The sequence below is a fragment of the Diplotaxodon limnothrissa genome, linkage group LG20 (assembly GCF_057381915.1).
Source record: "Diplotaxodon limnothrissa isolate DT_005_m linkage group LG20, D_limnothrissa_male_GT1.1, whole genome shotgun sequence".
Classification (NCBI taxonomy): domain Eukaryota; kingdom Metazoa; phylum Chordata; class Actinopteri; order Cichliformes; family Cichlidae; genus Diplotaxodon; species Diplotaxodon limnothrissa.
The window spans coordinates 31,597,175-31,616,912 of NC_140615.1; the positions used below are offsets into that span (position 1 = coordinate 31,597,175).

Consider the following 19,738-nt stretch of genomic DNA (forward strand, 5'->3'; position numbering starts at 1 on the left):
AATCACATCACATTATGAAACTATCATGGGAGAGCGGTGGGCTTTTTTGTGTAGCTCAGCATCAAAATCTAAGAGGCATTGATCTTTGCTTTAGTAATAAGCCTGCTCTATATGAACAAAGTTAGTAAGAGGGAGCTAACTAGTCCAACCTATGTATTGAATTTTGATGATCACTGGGTTTTTATTTGTTTGGTTGTTATGGGAGTCACGTGGGTGCTAGCGGTGACATAAATGGGCGTTGTCAGTCTGTCATTCACTGGTTTTGATTTTGACAGAGACGAGGGCTGGGTAGCCGTAGTTTTTGTTGACCGCTGCACTACATGTTCGCTTCGTTATATTAGAGCCTGTGATGTTGTAAGAGTTTGAATCAGGAGCCGATGATACTACTCTGTAAAAATCGCAAAGCACTTTAATAAACAAGTAAACAATTCCACCTCTCGCATTATTGCGTAAAGTTGACAGCGCGTCAGGCAAATAGGCAGGCTTCATCCCCGGCCTCTAGCGACTGTGGAAGTCGCTACATCTTTAGTCAACAAAAAACGGCATTCTGGAAAAGCCAGCCGCAAGCAGGATCAAAGAAATCAGATCAAGGAACCTGAAAGACGCCAAGTAAGTGCAGCGCATCTGAATGAGTGAGCCCAGCAGCACCGACACACCTGACGCAATTCTGAGGAGCGCAGGTAAGAATACCTGTGCATGTCTGGTTGTGGAAAAGGAAGCCACATTGCATTAGTGCTGAGATGTTCAAGAGGAGACACTGAATGGAATGAATGTTGGTTAAATGTGCAACGTTTTTGGCTGCGCTCTTGGAATGATGTCTGCGCTGCGTCTTATTAATTATGCTGCTTGGATGACGTTCAAATGGACAATTAAAGTGCCGTTACGTTGAAAGGATTTTTTGGTCAAAGTCTATTGTGGCTTCCAGTGGATATATGTTTTAATGGATGATCACTGAAGATTAAAAATAAATAAATAAAAAAATCGAACAAACAAACGGGAAAATCATGAGTCAAACAGCTGGTGATGATTGTTCCTCTAATCATTTGAGGGGAAAGAGAGAAAGAAAAATGACTGGAAAGACATTGTTGAATAAAATCGAAAAATTACAAAATGAATGCAAAATTTATGTCAATAAAATGAAAGGACTAATACAAAAAATGAAAGCGCTCATGCAACACAATGAAAATCTTTCTCAAATTAAGCAGTATTTGGTGGATTTAAAGGCACTGTGTGAAAAGGCTTCAAGTTTACATGTTGAGGTGTTGTCTTTGGTGCCAGAGGAAGAAGTAATAAAACAAGAGGAATGGTTTTCAAGTATCATGAAATACACCAATGTGTTTTTAAATGAAATTCAAAACTGGATAAATCAAAGAGAACAAAATCCTGCTGTTCGTCCAAAGCAAATCAATTTATTGGAAAACAATGTTGCATCAAATACTGAGACAGAAGTGGAGGATGATATCAAGCCAAGTGATAGTGTTTCAAATGTTGAAAGCCACAAAACTTCTTCATCAAGATCTTCAACTTCATCTGTTCGTATGAAAGCTGAGGCAGAGTTGGCAGCTTTAATGATAAAGCAGAAATCATTGGATGAGAAACATGTACTGGAAGAAGAGGAGGAACGTCTTCGTAAAAGAAAGGAAAGGCTAAAATTGGACACTGAAATTGCTGAAAAAATGGCTACAATAAATGTCCTTAAAGCTCAAAGTATAACAAGCAAAAAAGGATCTTTAAAAGTTTCAGATGGAATGAATTCATACATTTCCCATGAAAGATCTAAACAAACCCTTAATGTTGATGCATTGGAATTTATACCTCACATTTCTGCAAAACAAAATTCATTGACTAATGCTGAAACTCAAAACAGGAGAAAAGATAAAACCCAGGAATGTGTCGTGCAACAAGCCGTGCTGACTGAATCCTCTCAAAATAAGCATCCTCGACAATATTCAGTTATTCCTTCAAACCCATCTGATGCAAATGGACAAAATGACTGTCATACAAATGGTATGGTGGAACTGGAACCACAAAATGATGTTATTGGAATAATGACTAAACAAAATGAAATAACAACACTCTTAATCCAACAACAAAGCCTCTTTTCTTTACCAAAGAGAGAAATACCTCATTTTGATGGAGATCCACTTCAATATTATTCATTTATTAAAGCATTTGAGAATGCAGTTGAGTGCAATACGAAGAATAACAGTGATCGTTTATATTTTTTGGAACAGTACACAAGAGGCCATGCAAAGGAATTGGTGAGAAGCTGTCAACAAATGAACTCAGATCGTGGTTATCGCAAGGCAAAATCACTGTTAAAGGAGCACTATGGCGATGAACAGAAGGTCGCAGCTGCATATCTGGACAAGGCACTTTCATGGCCATCAATTAAAACAGAGGAAGTAAAAGCTCTTCAGAACTACAGTTTGTTCCTCAGGGGATGCTGTAATGCAATGGAGGAGGTGCAGCATCTGAGTGATTTGGACATGCCTTCTAATATGGTGAACATTATTAAAAAATTGCCGTATAAATTTAGGGACAAATGGAGAAGCCATGTTTGTGACCTGCAAGAAAGGCATAAAAGAAGAGCCAAATTTATGGATATTGCAGACTTTTTGGAGAAGCAAATAAGAATATTAACTGATCCTGTATTCGGTAATATTCAAGATTCTCCGCTTTCTTTACCAACAAAAGGAATGAGTAAAGCCAAGTATCAAGGCAGACCTGGAAATAAAGGAACAAGCTTTGCCACCACTATGCAAGTTGTGGAGAGTACCCCTAAGCCTGCGGAAATGGAAATGAAAAATAATCAGGTTGGAAGGAACGTCTGTATTTGTTGTGGAGGAAGACACATGTTGGACGTCTGTGCACAGTTGGGAAAAATGGCTCATGAGAAGAAGATAACCTTCTTAAAGGAAAATGGCATCTGTTTTGGCTGCTTGTGTATAGGACACATCAGTAAAGATTGCCGTAAGAGGATTTCCTGTTCCAAATGCAGCCGGAAACATCCCACCATCCTGCACAAAGAAAGTTCACCTTCTGAAAAGACCGACAGGAACATGCAGCCGCATGTGAGCACACTGGTGTCGAGTGGTCTTACAGGGGCTGGAGACCAGGACTGTAAACTGCCCATTGTGCCTGTCCAAGTAAAGTCAAAGAAAGGAAGCAACATTATTACAACATATGCTTTTTTGGACCAAGGGAGCACAGCAGTTTTCTGCACTGAGAGTCTGATGCGCAGACTTCACCTTGAGGGAAGGAAAGGAAACATCCTCCTCAGAACCATGGGCCAGGAAAGAGTTGTGAGCAGCAACACTTTATCAGGACTGGAGGTTGCCGCTCTTTGTGGTGACGAATTTCTGGAACTGCCAAAAGTGTACACACAGGAGTCCATGCCTGTACATAAAGGAAATATTACAACGCCAGGAGATATTAAAGGATGGGCACATTTAAAACACATAACCCTGCCTCAAATAAATGCAGGAATCGAACTTCTGATTGGAACAAACATTCCCAAAGCCTTGGAACCTCTGGAAGTGGTGTGTAGTGTTGATGGAGGACCGTATGCCGTAAGGACAAGGCTTGGCTGGACCATCAATGGACCACTTTCAGGAAACTGTGAAGCTACAAGTGATCAGAAGCATCCACAAGTTACAGTCAACAGAATTTCTGTTGTCACGCTGGAGGAGCTTTGGCAGCAACAGTTCAAGAATGACTTTCCTGAGAGCAAAGCTGATGAGCAGGTTGGATTGTCAAGAGAGGATCAGAGATTTCTGGAAATAGTGACTAACTCTGCCAAATATGTGGGTGGTCATATCCAGATAGCATTACCTTTTCGGAATGCCAGTATCAGTATGCCAAACAATAAGAAAGTTGTTCAACAACGTCTGCGCTTTCTACAAAAGAGATTTGAGAGAGACACAGTGTTTCATACTGAGTACAAAGTGTTCATGAATGAGCTTCTGGCTAAAGGATATGCTGAAAAGGTCCCGGAAGAGGAGATCAATCGCAATGATGGCAAGCTGTGGTATATACCACACCATGGTGTTTACCATCCGACCAAGAAGAAACTCAGAGTTGTGTTTGACTGTGGAGTGAGTTATCATGGAACATCTTTAAACTCCCAACTCTTACAAGGACCTGATCTTACAAGCTCTTTAATAGGAGTGATCACAAGATTCAGGAAGGAGCCAGTTGTAATTATGGGAGATATTGAATCCATGTTCCATCAAGTCATGGTTCCAGCTGAAGATAAAGATCTATTGAGATTTCTCTGGTGGCCTAAAGGTGATCTGGAACAACCAACATCTGAATACAGGATGAATGTACATCTCTTCGGGGCAACTTCGTCACCAAGTTGTGCCAACTTTGCACTCAGAAAGTGTGCGGATGACTTTGGACATCTCTACAGTGAGGAAGCTGTGAAGAAGTTGTTGCACTGTTTTTATGTGGACGATTGTCTTGTGTCCGTTGAAACTGATGAGGAAGCAGTGTTAATGTACCACGAGTTGGTTTCTTTGTGTGCCAAAGGAGGATTTTTGCTCAAAAAGTGGATCACCAACAAGCCTGGAGTGCTGGAATCAATTCCTGAAAGTCACAGAGCCACAGGAATGAAAGAGTTGAACATGGAATTGGATTCCTCAATGATCGAGCGAGTTTTGGGCGTGGAGTGGTGCATAAAATCAGACTCTTTTAAGTTCAAGATTGTGCTCAAGGACAGACCGCTCACCAGAAGAGGAATCCTTTCAATTGTCAGTTCTATCTACGATCCTCTTGGAATGCTAAGTCCTGTGGTCTTAACTGCTAAGAAAATCCTAAGAGATCTATGCCAGGAAGGAATCGGCTGGGACGATAACGTACCAGAGCTGTTTTCCAAAAGATGGTTAACATGGCTCCAGCAGCTCCAGCTATTGAGCAAGTTTGAAGTGAGTCGTTGTCTGAAACCTGATGGATTTGGAGAAATCACGAGTGCTCAGTTGCACCATTTCTGTGATGCCAGTGAGGATGGGTATGGAACAGTGACCTACCTGCTGATTGAAAACATTTGTTCAGAACGACACTGTGCGTTTGTTATGGGAAAAGCTCGTGTCGCTCCTCTTAAATCCTTTACCATCCCGAGAATGGAGCTCATTGCAGCAACCATGGCCAGTCGATTGGATGTACTCTGGAGGAAAGAGCTGCAGATGGAACTTCTGGATTCTGTGTTTTGGACAGACAGTGCTTCTGTTCTTAAATACATCAGGAGTGAGACTTCAAGATTCAAGGTTTTTGTGACCAACAGAGTTTCACAAATCTTAAGAGTTTCATCTTCCTCGCAATGGAGATATGTGGACACTGCCAGTAATCCAGCAGATATGGCCTCAAGAGGAGTGAAAGTCGATGTTTTTATGAAGAATACAAAATGGTTGTTTGGGCCTCAGTATCTTCTACAATCTAGGAGTGAATGGCCTGTCTACCCAGATGACATCAGTCTGCTTGCATCTGATGATCCTGAGGTAAAAACAGTTGCCACAGTGAGTGTTGAGCAAGCTGGAGAAATTCTGTTACTCGCTTGTTTAAACATTTTTCCACCTGGACACATCTTAAGAAGTCAGTGGCATGGCTGTTAAAATTTAAGGACTTGCTTCTGTCCTTTGTGAAGAAAAGGAGAGAATTGTGTTCAAGCTTACCACAGCCAGTGGTCACCAAAGAGCAACAGAAATCATTTGTGGAAGAAAAGCTGAGGAACTTTAAGAGGACATCTGTGATTAAGAATCTTACAGTGGAAGATCTGGACAAAGCTGAGGTTGTCATTATCAAGTTCTGTCAGAGGAGGAGATTTTCCTTGGAGCTTGTGAATCTGGAGAAGGGACAACCCATTATAAAATCAAGTCCTCTAAGAAGACTCTGCCCACAGCTGCAAGATGGAATTCTCAGAGTGGGTGGGAGACTCAGTAGATCATTGATGCCAGTTGAGGTGAAACATCCCATAATACTAGCAAAGGATCAACACATTTCCGAGCTCTTGCTTAGACACATACATCAGGAAGTTGGACATGGTGGTTGTAACCACATGCTGTCTAAGCTAAGAGAAAAGTACTGGTTGATTGGAGCTAGTACAGCAATAAGAAAAGTGTTATCTAAATGTGTCATCTGTCGACGTCTTAATGCTCCACCAGTGAATCAACAGATGGCGGATTTGCCCAATGAAAGAATCATTCCAGATGAACCTCCATTCACGCGGGTGGGAGTGGATTACTTCGGACCCTTCAGTGTAAAAAGTAGGAGGAGCGTGGTGAAGAGATACGGTGTTATATTCACCTGCCTTGCTATCCGTGCTGTTCACATTGAGGTTGCTCCATCACTGGATACTGACTCTTTCATTAATGCGTTCAGACGTTTCAATGCAAGAAGAGGTCAGGTTCGAGAACTGCGTTCTGACAACGGAACCAATTTTGTAGGTGCTGAACGTGAACTTAGAACTGCCATTGAACATTGGAACCAGGTAAAAATCAATGACGTCTTTCTGCAAAAGGGAGTTAAATGGACCTTTAATCCACCTGGAGGTTCACATCACGGAGGAACCTGGGAGCGACTGATAAGACTGGTTCGCAAAGTACTTAATTCCATAATGAAAGTACAAAACCTGGATGAAGAAGGTCTTCATACTGTACTTTGTGAGGTTGAAGCCATCATTAACAGCCGCCCAATTACCAAAGCCTCAATGGATCCTAACGACCTGGAAGCTTTGACCCCTAATCATCTTCTTCTGTTAAAGACCTCACCGATATTACCACCAGGAGTATTCCATTCCACTGATATGTACACACACAGAAGATGGAAACAAGTCCAATACATGTCTGACTTGTTTTGGAAAAGATGGGTGAAGGAATACCTACTACAGCAACAGGAACGTCAGCGATGGATTGGAGTAAAAAGGAACCTCATCGTGGGAGATCTGGTTCTCATCATGGACAGTTCGGCACCTCGAAACTCTTGGCCAATGGGACGTGTGATAAAGACTTTTCCTGACCGAAGAGGATTCGTTCGTCAAGTTCGGATTAAAACTCAGACTAGTTGCCTGGATCGACCTATTACCAAACTGTGTCTACTGCTGGAGGCAGATCACAGTTAAAGACTTCTGGGTCCAATTATCAGACTTTGATTGTATTTGGACATAAAATGTCTCTCATTTTTCTTTTAAGATAGACTTTAAGATTACCTATAGGATTCCTGTGGGTAATATTGAAATACAGTAAATGCTTGACTTTTCTCTGCATGTTTTATGTCTCCTACTTGGTTAATTATGGGTAATTATTACAAGGGATCCTAATAATTAGGGGCTGGTGTGTAGGAGCCATAATTGAATGTATTGAATTTTGATGATCACTGGGTTTTTATTTGTTTGGTTGTTATGGGAGTCACGTGGGTGCTAGCGGTGACATAAATGGGCGTTGTCAGTCTGTCATTCACTGGTTTTGATTTTGACAGAGACGAGGGCTGGGTAGCCGTAGTTTTTGTTGACCGCTGCACAACATGTTCGCTTCGTTATATTAGAGCCTGTGATGTTGTAAGAGTTTGAATCAGGAGCCGATGATACTACTCTGTAAAAATCGCAAAGCACTTTAATAAACAAGCAAACAATTCCACCTCTCGCATTATTGCGTAAAGTTGACAGCGCGTCAGGCAAATAGGCAGGCTTCATCCCCGGCCTCTAGCGACTGTGGAAGTCGCTACACCCGCTGTAGTTGAAGCATCGACATGCGGGTTCTGCCTGACGGGCTGCTCCGAGGTCGAGGATAAGGATTATTTTGAAAAGTGATTCATTACTTTACTACTCTAAGAGAGTCCAAGGATAAAATTATGAAGCTGGAATGAGCAGAATCAGAGACTGTTATTATTATTACGCCCCCCCCTTGTTTTGCTTTGTATTGGTTGGTTGTTTGTAGTCAATGCCGCTATTATTTTTCAGTTCGCTGAGGTTTTTCTTTAAAAAAAACTTTTCCGACTCCATTCTTCCCCAGTGAGACTCTCTTTTGTTTTTACCCCCTCTGAACTCTAGCAGATTCGGGTCGTAACATTATAAATATGTCAGATAAATTATTGCAAATGAATTCCACTGTGTGGTATAGTATTTTCTCTGTATTATTGTATGGCGTTTACCTTACAATGTAAAGCGCCTGGAGGCAACAGTTGTTGTGATTTGGCAATTTGGCACAATATAAATTGAAATTAACTGAAATGAATTATAGCCACAAAGCCTAGATTCAGACAGTATTTACCAGCCTCTCTTTGTGCCCCTAAGTGGTACAGACAATGCCATCCAAAACTAATCTGTCCCAAGGTAAGAGGGTGATATTATCTCCCTTACGTAACAAGTTGCTATTGAATAATTGTTTTTGCAGAACTTGAGCTTGAATCAGATTAAACCCTGTCACTGAAGTTAGACTGAGTCCTATTATCTTGGTCGGCGTGGTTGAGCGGGATGGATGGTGGTTGTGGTGGTCGGGCACAACCTTCAGCTGCGGGTGTTGAGTCATAGCACGTGTGAGTCACTGATGGAGGGGTGTTTGGAAGAGGGGTGTGTGTGTGTGTGTGTTTGGGGCGGGGGGTTGATTGGGTTAATGAGGCTTGCTGAGGAGCACTCACTGGTTGGATGGCTGGTTACTCCTGACAGGGCCCACAGGGACCAACAGCATAGGGACCTCATGGCCCATTAATGTGTGAAGCAAGCACGAAGGATGGAGGTCCACACTGGGCAAAATTCCAATGCAAACACTCGTTGTAACACCAGCGTCGGGCAAAGATCTCTCAGACTATACAAGCTGTACAAAGAAGCAGTGATATTGTTGGAAATACAGTTTGTGTAAATACCTGGAACTTATCAGGACTAAAATAACAGCCTCAAAAGTCAATAATACGCATCAAATGTGATGCAGCTCAGCACTGATTGCGTGTCCGCTGCTATGTACCATAAATCAGGCCAAAAGAAACAGAGCTCTGGTGACAAATTGTTTATAAAAGTTTATACAAAAAGGACAAATGTCACCCTGCGTGATGCAATTTGCCATTTTTCCTGTAAATCACACAATCTACTGCGTTACCTTCTTCTTAATATCTAATGATAAACTCCTGTACTGCCAATGCAGAGAAAAACAGCACTGATCAAAGTATAGATATCAGCTTTAAGTGTTTATTTGGAGCCAAGACCTGCCAAGAATAACTTGGCAGATATTTGCTGGTTCAGGTACTGAGGGCTAATACAAAAACACAACCATAAAATAACAGACACACCTCTGTGCAGAAACATGCCCTTCTGTGGAACTGAGCAGACCCTATTTTGTTAGACCTTCATCCCTCTTGCCCGCTACAAACTTAAATTCAATATCAAACCAAGAGATCTACAAAAATTTATCTCAGAACAATGCTCCAGCAGTCCAATGGTAATAAAGAAACGTGAAGATGAAAACAACCCTCGATTAAAAGTAAAGACACGTGTGACGAGTAACTAGACAATTAAAACGTTACTAGGCCTTAAACTAATTATTGTTTTTTTTTTTGTAATGTACACCACAAGTTAACAGTTGTTTCTCTGTTGTTTTATGTTATGTTACAATGAAACATGCAACTACAGCAACCCCTGCCTTCTTTCTGTGAGAAGACGTTTTTACCCTTTAAAGCCGGTCGGAGCGGGCACGCTCCGTTTTGCGTAACTATTTTTAAATCCCGGTAGCACTGCAACCACATAAGCTAGCGCAATAATTTTTTTTGCATATGAAACCAGAGGAGTTGTACTTACATCTCATGTCATCAGCTTGTCCTAGGTCATGGTTTCCTTCCACATATGGCTTTGCAAAAATTGCATAAAAAGCACTTGCAGCAACAAAAACATAATATTCCAGAAACACACTTTGCTGATCCGATCAGCTGTTCGTAACTCTTCCTACGTTGGAATAGACGTCAGCGCGAACTATCGCATGTCCGCCATGACCTGCCCGAAACTGGAAGTGACGTCATGACACGGAAATGTGGTTGTTTACCTTCAGGGCCTATACAAGCATACTGGTGTCTTTAAAGGTTATGTTTGACTTTATGACTTATGCTTAGGACTCAAATTGCACTGCTGGAAATAGTTTATTTTGATGCACATGCTGTTTTTTTGCAAATTTGATTATAATATTTATTTTCATTTTTCCTGCAGTATATAAAAATTGGTGTATTTCAATAATAAAACTATGAAGACACTCAAAATAAATTTCCTGTGGTGGGAAATTATTGTGTGCAACTTTTTTGTATTTACAGTTTTGAGGGATAAGCCTCTTAAATTTCTCTAACTAGGAATGTATGTTAAAAAAAACAAAAACAATTTTCAATTTTTTTTGTAGTTTATTGCACTTTTTTGCAATTTATGTAATTACTATGCACTTAATGCATACATATTATTAAAATTTGGGCTATAATGGTTGTATTTATGTATAGCAACTTGAAATGCTCCCAAAAATGGCACTACAGCATGTAAAAATATAATACAAGCTCTGGCGGACTTGGTTCTATGGTAGGTCTTAAAGGGTTAAATAAGCAAGGTGGAAAGAAAGCAGATGATAGCTGTGCAAACCAGTGTTGTTCTGCAGCACTTTGATGTAGATAAGTGTGTCGGCTTTGTCAGAGTAAACTGATACAGTATATATCCACTCAGCTGTAGCTATGTTCTGTACGTTCTGATAGACTGTTCATACTAATCTAACACTGCACGAGTGCAAAGCTATGCAAAGCATTTAAAAAGTGATTCCATTAAAGGAAAATGTAATTAAAATGTAATGCTATATTTATATGGATAATGTTTAAAATCATGCATTAAGTAGCCCTCGTAAATAGTTCTCCAGTCTTGGAGGACATTCAAAGCTCCTTTTTGGATGCTGGCTGCCTTTTGTTCTGTCCTCTGTCCAGATGATCTCACACTGCTTTAATAATGTTGAGGTCCGGGCTCTGGAGAGGCGAATCCATGACTGATGATGTTACATTGTGTGTTTTTCTACACAGTTATGCTTTTACTGCACTGGCAGTAAACAATAATTTCTAGATGGCACTGAATGGTGGATCAAAATCTGACAGTACTTTTCTACATTCACAACTATTGTTCTGACAAGGCCCCTAACATCACTGAGAAATGCAGCCCCAAACCATGACAAAGCCTCCATCACCACTGATTTTCAGGGCAATTCTTGTGTAATTTGGCATACCTCAGCCAGTTTCCCTTCGTTGAGAAAAGCTTCTTTACAGTCACCATTTCACTGAGACCATTTCTGATGAGGTTTCAGTAAAAAGTTCAATTCAATTCAATTTTATTTATACAGCGCCAAATAACAACAAAAGTGGCCTCAAGGCGCTTCATAGGCACAGAGAAAAACCCAACAATCATATGACCCCCTATGAGCAAGCAAAGCAGGGAACAACTGATGTATACCTGGTCCTATGTCAGATATTTGCTGGATTGTTTTCCTATTTCATGACTTTCAGATACTGATAATCTGCTGTAGATAGGTTTTTTTTTTAGGTCTTCCACTTCTCCGGTTTCTTTAATTTGCACACATTCTGAGATATGCCAAGTTTCCAGCTAACAGCCATTTGGAAATCACCTTGTTGTTGCAAAAATACTATTTTATGCCCATAAAACTTTGGTTATCTTTGGCATTTTTCATAGATTCAACAAAAGAAATTGGAGCAAATTCTGTTTTTTGTGACAGGCTGTTAGTAGCAAAGTGCCAAAAGATACAATTTAAAATTTGCTCTTTCCTAAGTTGTCGAGCTGTTATGTGAATACACAATACGGGTGACTCCACAAAGCTAGATGCATTTTTATGTTTAATATTTTGTTTTTTATGTATGATTCATAGTTCAGTGTTAAGTTGCTTAAGAAAGGGGGAAAAACTCCTCTGAAAATGGTCAGGGCTGAACTGAAATGAGTGGACAAGCAGCCAATGTCCAATGAAAAACTGCAATGTATGCAACTGGCCCTGCATTGGCCACCAGCACTCCGATGTTGGAAAAGGACAACAGGAAACCAAAGATCTCTTTACATGATCACTTGATCTGAAACTGAGACAAAACTATGAGTTTAATAAGTTGATCGTAGTATGGCATATGCTGAAGCAGTGGTGACACACTCACTGAAGGTTCATGCTAGGCCAAGTCAGGCTGTTGTAATGTGTCATCTGACAGTTAAAGGAAGAACTGTTCACGTATGAATACAGGTGTACCCTGAACTTTAAGGTGGAACTTATTATCGAGGATAGGTTAGATAAAGCACAGGATGCTTTCAGAAGGCTCAGCTCCATTTGGAAATCTAGACAGCTTACACAGAACACAAATCTAAGCCTCTACAACAGCGATGTGAAGTTCTACCAACCAATCAAGGTCTTCTGCAATGGGTGTCTTCACTGAATATGCAACATCTTCAGACCAAGAGTGTGCCCTGAGATGGACACAATCAGGAAGAGGAAGAAAGGCAGACCACAAACAACTAGAGCGGATGATGAAGGTCAAACATTTGCAGCTTTATGTCTCACATTTAGCAAAGAATGCTAGTAAGAGTAGTTTGGTATCCCTAAGAAACAAAATGTTCGAAAAACCGTCAACGTACTCTAAAAAATATTGCTTTTGTCACCCTGCCAAAGCGCATCCATGTACAATTCTTGAGACTGACGAGCCTTTCAGTGAAAATCCTGGATGCGTGGAGACATGAAGAAAAGGCTCTGACTGTTGATTTTGAATTGCTGGATCAGAGTCTACACATTAACCGAAGCATGAAAGCAAACCTCATATGCACAGCGTGGAAAACCACATACATCATTTTAGTCTGTAACAAATAAGATTAATGCGAGCTCTACTGGGGCGTGCACATTGCTGTGGTGTTCAATGCACAGCAGCCAAACCAGGCAGACCGCAGCGCAAGACCTCTGGGACTGGCACAGTGAGCCTCTGTGAAAGACAGGCCTCGTCTGTCACTCAGCAATGAGGCATCATCCACAGACCCCGGCAGGATGCATAGCATCAACTATTATTATTATTAATAAATCCTAAGTATAAATGGAATCTGCAAAGGGATATGGGGATTTAAGATTATAAACATTAACTCAAAACATAAATGGAATGTGCGGACTGAACAAGAAAATGTGTTTTGATAGCTTATTTGGAGGTCAAATGGAATAAAGTATATAAACATTCCTCTAAAAATAAAATCCTACCCTTTTTGTGGTGGAAAAACATGAACGGAAAGTGACATTTATAGTGTGTTATGGTGAATCATTCAGAATAAGAGCAGCAGAAACCCCCCTTTGAGAAAGAATAACAATGGGATGCTTCAGAACAAAATAAAGCAGATAAAAGCCAGCTAGCTCGTAACTGCTTTGGTCAGATAAGGACTAACAAGATCTGAATTGTGACACTGGATTTTCAGATAAAGAGCTGGCTACCCACAGTAGCTTCACCAAGTAATAACAACCACCTACCTAGCTGCTTCTATTCCCATATCATGGCACAAGCGTTTGATAGCTAATCTCTTAGCGCTGTTAGTGAGGCCTGGAATGGGAACTGTGGGGGTTTGTGCAGATGCCTGGATAGATAATGTTCACAGGCTTGTTGTCACAAACAATCAAGACTGAACGTGTGTGTGTGGAAGCAAAGGGAGATAAAGATAACTTTAACTAAACTCGGGTTTTGGTTCATCACTTACAAAGTTGACCGAACTCCCACAGAAAAGCAGATAAAGAGAAACAGAGATTTGGTCCGTTTTATCTCTCTGATGCTGTCACCGTATGTTTTATCAGCCTTTGTGTCTACAATCCTCCTTGATCTCTGTTTGTGTTAGGCACCTTAAACATTAAGCCGAGTTGTCCCTCTGTGATGTTGGCATCTAAAGGCAGCAAAAGATGCTTCAGAGGAAGTAAATCCAATTTATGTATTCTACGGGGGTAATTCCACACCGAGAGGAAAAAAAACAAGACAAACAATCAACACATGACTTTCTTTCTGTGAAACCCAACCCTCTAAGGGGAAATAAGAAAAAAAGAGGAAACTGAGTTAAAATCTCTCACCTGCATGGTAGGCCACTGATCCTCGGCTCCACCCCGGATGTCTGTTCTTGGGGTAGTCCTGCACAAACACAGACACACCGGTCACAATAGATATCTGCACCAGGTAGCTTCAGTGACTAACAGATAACAGATTAACAGACGAGCTAATGAACGGCACAAACAGCTTCACATCGACATAAACATATGTTTTTTTTGACAGTTGGAGTTTCAAGCGGTCAGAAAAACAGATAGATACACAGACTTCAAAGTAATAAAGGTAAAACAGACTCATGGGCTGAGTCTGTTAAACGAAGTCCTGCTGGCCTCATCACCTGCGGGCTAGGATAAGAATTTGCATCTCAGAACTTAAGAGCTACGGTTCTCATTTACAACAGAATGAAGTGCTCAAGGTTGGGAATAAATTGAGGCATTTGGGAGGAACTGACTGATGAACTGCACTGTCTGCAGTCATGACAAAGCTGTTGCAGTAAAGAGAGAGCTGGGCGTTAATTTAATGCTCCATCTATGTCCTTATCGCCAGTTGCAGCCACAAGCTCTGTGTAGCGACCAAAAAAATAAGATCACTGATACAAAAAGCGGAAATGAGCTTCCTCCAAAGGGTGTGCTCAGCCGGAGAGATTTGATGAGCAGATAGGTCATTCGGGAAGAGCTCAGAGTAGCGCAGCAATCACTCAACAGTGAAAGGAGCCAGTTGATATTGTTAAGAATCTGACAAGGACGCCTCTTGGGTGCCTGCTAGGTTAGGTGTGTGGGTATTTCCAACCAGAAGGAGACCCTGGGGCAGACCCGGGACATGCTGGAAAGATCACATGTCTGGGCTGTCTTGGGAAGGCCTCGGTGCTGTGACACTCTGGTGATGTTTATTAAATGTTTACATTTAATGAACTTTTACTCTGTGTCAGCTCCAAACTAACAGACCACTTTTCATGTATTTGCACAGCTCAAATACTTGAAAGACTTTTGCTTAAGCTTTGACTACGAACTCTAGACTGTATAAGGTATGATTACCTCCCTTGTAAACGTGACTCTAAAGTGGATCAGTTTTAAAGTCAAAATTTAAAATGGTTTATTTTTTAATATCCTAAAATTTCCAAACGTTTACATTACCAAGCAAAAAACAGATTTAATCTATCCATCTGGTAATTATCTATGAATTCTTAACTTGAAAATGTCAAACTGTCTCCGTTCTTTGAATTATTGCAGCTCACTTAACTCAAACAATGAAACTTCTGAGGGGGAAAAAACACCACTCGGTTTATAAGCAGCCGCCTATCAGTCACCACCTAGATACTGCTATCGCCACGGGCCAATGACAGAAATGCCTCCAGTGTCACTTATCCCCTCAGAGCTGAGAGGTTTGTTCAATAAGGGTTTGAGGTAAAACAGTGCGTACTTTATTTGCCATTTATGCTCCAGAAACTGCTCGACAAAACCCATTTTTGGTCATACTTTTTCAGACAGCAGAGACAATGAAAAACATTGGAAATATTGAAGAGTCCGGTTGTTCTCGACTGCATGAATGCTCTGCTGTTTTTGTGCGTAGCTGGGGCTGTTAGTCTGCGTCTTTGTCCGGCTTTTTTCATGCCTCATTACATTTAAAAACACTAAACATCATGTTGTTTTAAGTAAGACTTCAAAGTAACAAATGAGACTATAATTCAACAGGAAAGTGTGTGCAGAGGCCAAAGAGGAGCAGAACCAAGGATTGTTTTCCCAATTCTACCCAACTGGACTTCTTTTTCAAGCTAGAAGAGTCGCCTCCTGCTGGTCATTAGAAAGAAGGCGTGCTTAAGGACGGCGTCGTAAATGCAGAGTTTCCACTCGTCTATTTTTATATATCATCTATGGCATGAGCACATCAGAACTGGTATATGTTTCTCAAATAGGAGTTTTTAAATGGCATTCAGCCACAGCTTCACCGGCTCCATCCTGTGTCGAAACAGCAGCTCCACTCAGACTGAGCTGGATGTGAAGCTTCGTCTCTCACCAAGACAGAAAAAAAATGATTTCACTTTATAATAACAAGGTTAAAATGATTTAATAGGCTGCAAATCCTAGTTTTTTATGTCCGTTTATAATTCATTTATGCTAAACAGGCTGGCAGGTAGCGTGCACGTCACACACAGTGGCAGATTTAGATCTAGGCAGCTCTGCAAAGCCAGCCTTCAGATTTCCAGAGGAGTTTGAAATGGGTTCTTTATCCATGTTAACATGCTAATGGGTGTGAGGATCATCTGTTTTGGATACCTGTCAGCGTCTGCTGAGGGTGTGTTGTGTTCTCTCTCTCTCTCTCTTTCCATCTGTCTGCATGTACAGTGTGTGCGCCTTTCTCCAGGTTTCACCATGCCAACGGTAATAACTATCAGGCCAACTTTTGGATAAGATCACAGAATGACTCAGAGGTAATTACTAAAGATTTTTATCTGTTTTCTAGGCTGCACATCCATTACTGTAGAAACACACTACTGAGCAAGAGAGAAAAGAGCCACAATGACATTATGGTTTTCTTTTATCTCTCAGTGGGCAACATCTTCTAAATGCTTACTTGTACATCCTCTCTTTTTCCCTAAAGTAAATTCTTCCCACTGCACTTCTTTTCATATAGTATTAGCACACAAAAGGCAACCTGAAGACCTTTCATTTTCATCTTGTCAAAGAAATCCAAATATGACGAGGATGACGTCCAGAAAAGAAAAACAAATCAGCCTTTAGCAAGACGCTGTGAAGGGAGCTGTGCTTTTATTCAAACAGGCTCTGACTGATGACTGATGCAGACTGAATAGGTAATACATTACCCAAAGCAATATAAGCCAGATGAAATTATTACTATTAGCACCTGTGTGGGATGAGAGGTGAACAACGGGGACAGTGCAGACAGACAGCTTGGCCAGGACAGGCATTCGGAGGCCACGACATCAGGGAAACATCAACGATCCCATCTGACAACCCCATTGGGGCTGGAGGAACAGGAAATGGAGATGGATGGAGGGGGGGAAAGCGAGAGAAGACGAGAGTGAGACATCAGCAGAAGAAGAGAGAGACATGGAGGAATGCAGCTACCGCTCCAAGCCTGAAACCCCTTGATCCGCCAAGTCTGCTCCTCTTCCCCCTCGTCTCAACCACAAGCCTGAGGATTCCTCCAGCTGACTGGCATGTGGGTTCCCCGAGAAGGAAAGGAACGTCTGGGTGTTTTCTCCCTGATTGATGAGCCTGATCAGTGATTTCTAAAATAAGGCCCTATTAGGAACAGCTAAGCAAATAAGGGGAAGATTTAGAGTTTCTAATGTAAACCGCAGACATGTGTCTGATAACTGGATCAACCATTAAATGCTTGTTCTCATAGATGTCTTTGTGGTAATTGTTGTGTCCATCATTTCTAATTCAAAACATGTCCTCAGTGTATTCCATCCATCAAAATAAATATGGTGTCCCTTCCACAACCTACTGATTTAACTAACTCTGATTTAATAATGCCTATTGGCTAGACTACCACACATTTTATTCATCGATGAAAATTATCCGCACGGGATAAAAAAATTATACTTTTTAGAGTAAAAGGTCTCAACAGCTGTTGGATGGATTATCAGGGAATTCAATAAAGACATTTGTCATCTTTGTGAACTCAGGTGGCTCGACTGATCATAATTTGTTAGGTCAAAGATTTAATTAATCCAACACTTTGGTTTATAATCAAAAACCTTTGACATGTGGAAAAGTTTGCACATACACGTGCACAGAAAAAGCAACCTCAACTGATGTCATCCACATAAACTGCATATGAAAAATAGATGTAGCCACTGTGACATCATCCACTGGTTTCTGGACTTTGCATTGAAAGAGTGAAAGGTAAAGTTTACAAGATGCTAGTGAGGCTCACTGTGGTGTAAGGTTTGGAGACAGTGACACTGGAGGTGCTAGGATGGACTGGATTAGAAATGAGCATATCAGTGTAGAGTGAAAGGTCTGCGGTGCCGCTGCAGGGGAGGCGGACGCACCTGAGCGGCATCTGCAATCACGCCTCGCCGGCTTGAAGTCTGAACTGGGTTCTGTCTGTCATTTAGGGGGGATTAGCTGGGGGATTCCCATGATGCATTGAGTATTTCCTTTTCAGTCAACTTTCTCACTCAACATGTGTTAACAGACCTCTCGCATTGAATCATACTTGTTATTAATCTCTGGCTCTATTCCACAGCATGTCTTTATCCTGTCTTCCGTCTCTCACCGCAACCGGTCGCACCAGATGGCCCCGCCCCTCCCTGAGCCTGGTTCATTATTGTAGGGTCTACCTTACAATATTCGGTCTTTAAGTGATGACATGATGAATCCTGCTTCCGGGCCCAAACTACTCTGTGTTTAATAAGGCTTTTGTGTTTTTTACATGTTTTAATGCTTTGTATCTTGTTCTATTGAAAGCCCCTAAAAACAGTCAGTGATCACTGTCGGCCTCTCTCAGTTTTTATTACCGCTAATCATTTTAAAGCAGTATATTGATAACTAACCTTGTATTGTGGATGGATTTTCTCAGTTGTTGTCCTGACTGAATTTCAGCCCGTTTACAGCATCCTGCAATGCGATTGCAATTGTACCGAACCTTCGGGAACCCTCACGTTAACTTTTATTGAGTGGAAAAAAGTTAGCGTTCATCCTCCAGCTTCACTGTTTATATTATGCTAACATAGCTAGGGCGATCGTGGCTCAAGAGTTGGCAGCTCGTCTTGTGATCGGAAGGATCACGTAGCACATCACTATATACCAGCTAGCCAAACTTCAGTAACCCTACAAACGTCACTGCTGTTTAGTTTCCTATCTTCATTTATGTTGGAAATGATAGCAGGGCTGTACGTCTTAATTTGGTTCAGAACTCTCTCAGTCAGAACATGGTATATTATATTTATAGCGAGCTAACGTCCTGCTAACTTCTAACGCCGTTAAACTTCATAAATTCGTTTTTTGTGGATGCCTGGATGTTAAACTTAAGTGTTATGCCTGGTAAAGCAGCAACGCTGATCATTTTATTACAGATGAAAGGAAAGAGACAGTTTTTAACTCTCAGTGATGCTGCAGTGATCGTTGGACTTAGGGACCTGCAGCAGAGTTTGGGCCCAGGCACGGCTAATGACGTCAGACTTAAAGACTGACGTCAGCGCCTTGAGGCGACTGTTGTTGTGATTTGGCGCTATATAAATAAACTCAATTGAATTTAATTGAAAGTTGTTGGTGTGTGTTCGTTTGGCGGCTGAAAAGCTGCAGCCATGTCTGTAAGACACAGCAACCAGGAATAAAGAAAGTATGCTGAAAAGCATTAAAATATGGTCGGGTCTACCGTGGATTCATTATAATCAGATGGGCAGCTCAGACCAAGCGCTTTAGAGGCAAAGTTATCAAGGCTGAGGTGGTTTGGACGTGCTGAGGAGGGAAAGTGGGTATAAAGCGGACAAAGGATGTTGAATAGGGAGCTTCCAGGCAAGAAGAAAAGAGTAAGAACATAGAGAGACTTCAAGGATGTCGTGAAGGAGGACTTGCAGAGGGTTGGTGTGACAGACGAGGATACTAGGAACAGAGTGAGATGGAGGCAGATGATTCGCTGTGGTGACCCCTAAAGAAAATTATTGTTTTAGTGCAATTGTTTTAGCTCGAAGTGACCATATTTGGGACGAGTGATC

At 41.3% G+C, this 19,738-nt stretch overlaps 1 protein-coding gene across 1 annotated transcript in view; it reads right to left on the minus strand.

Annotated features, from left to right (window-relative positions):
• The window catches only part of spryd3 (SPRY domain containing 3), an 80,845-nt gene that overhangs the window by 19,433 nt on the left and 41,674 nt on the right, over positions 1 to 19,738 (minus strand). The window contains exon 8 of the mRNA XM_085344428.1: positions 14,076 to 14,133. Within this exon, the coding sequence (XP_085200554.1) occupies positions 14,076 to 14,133 (58 nt within the window). The remainder of the gene's footprint in view (positions 1 to 14,075; positions 14,134 to 19,738) is intronic.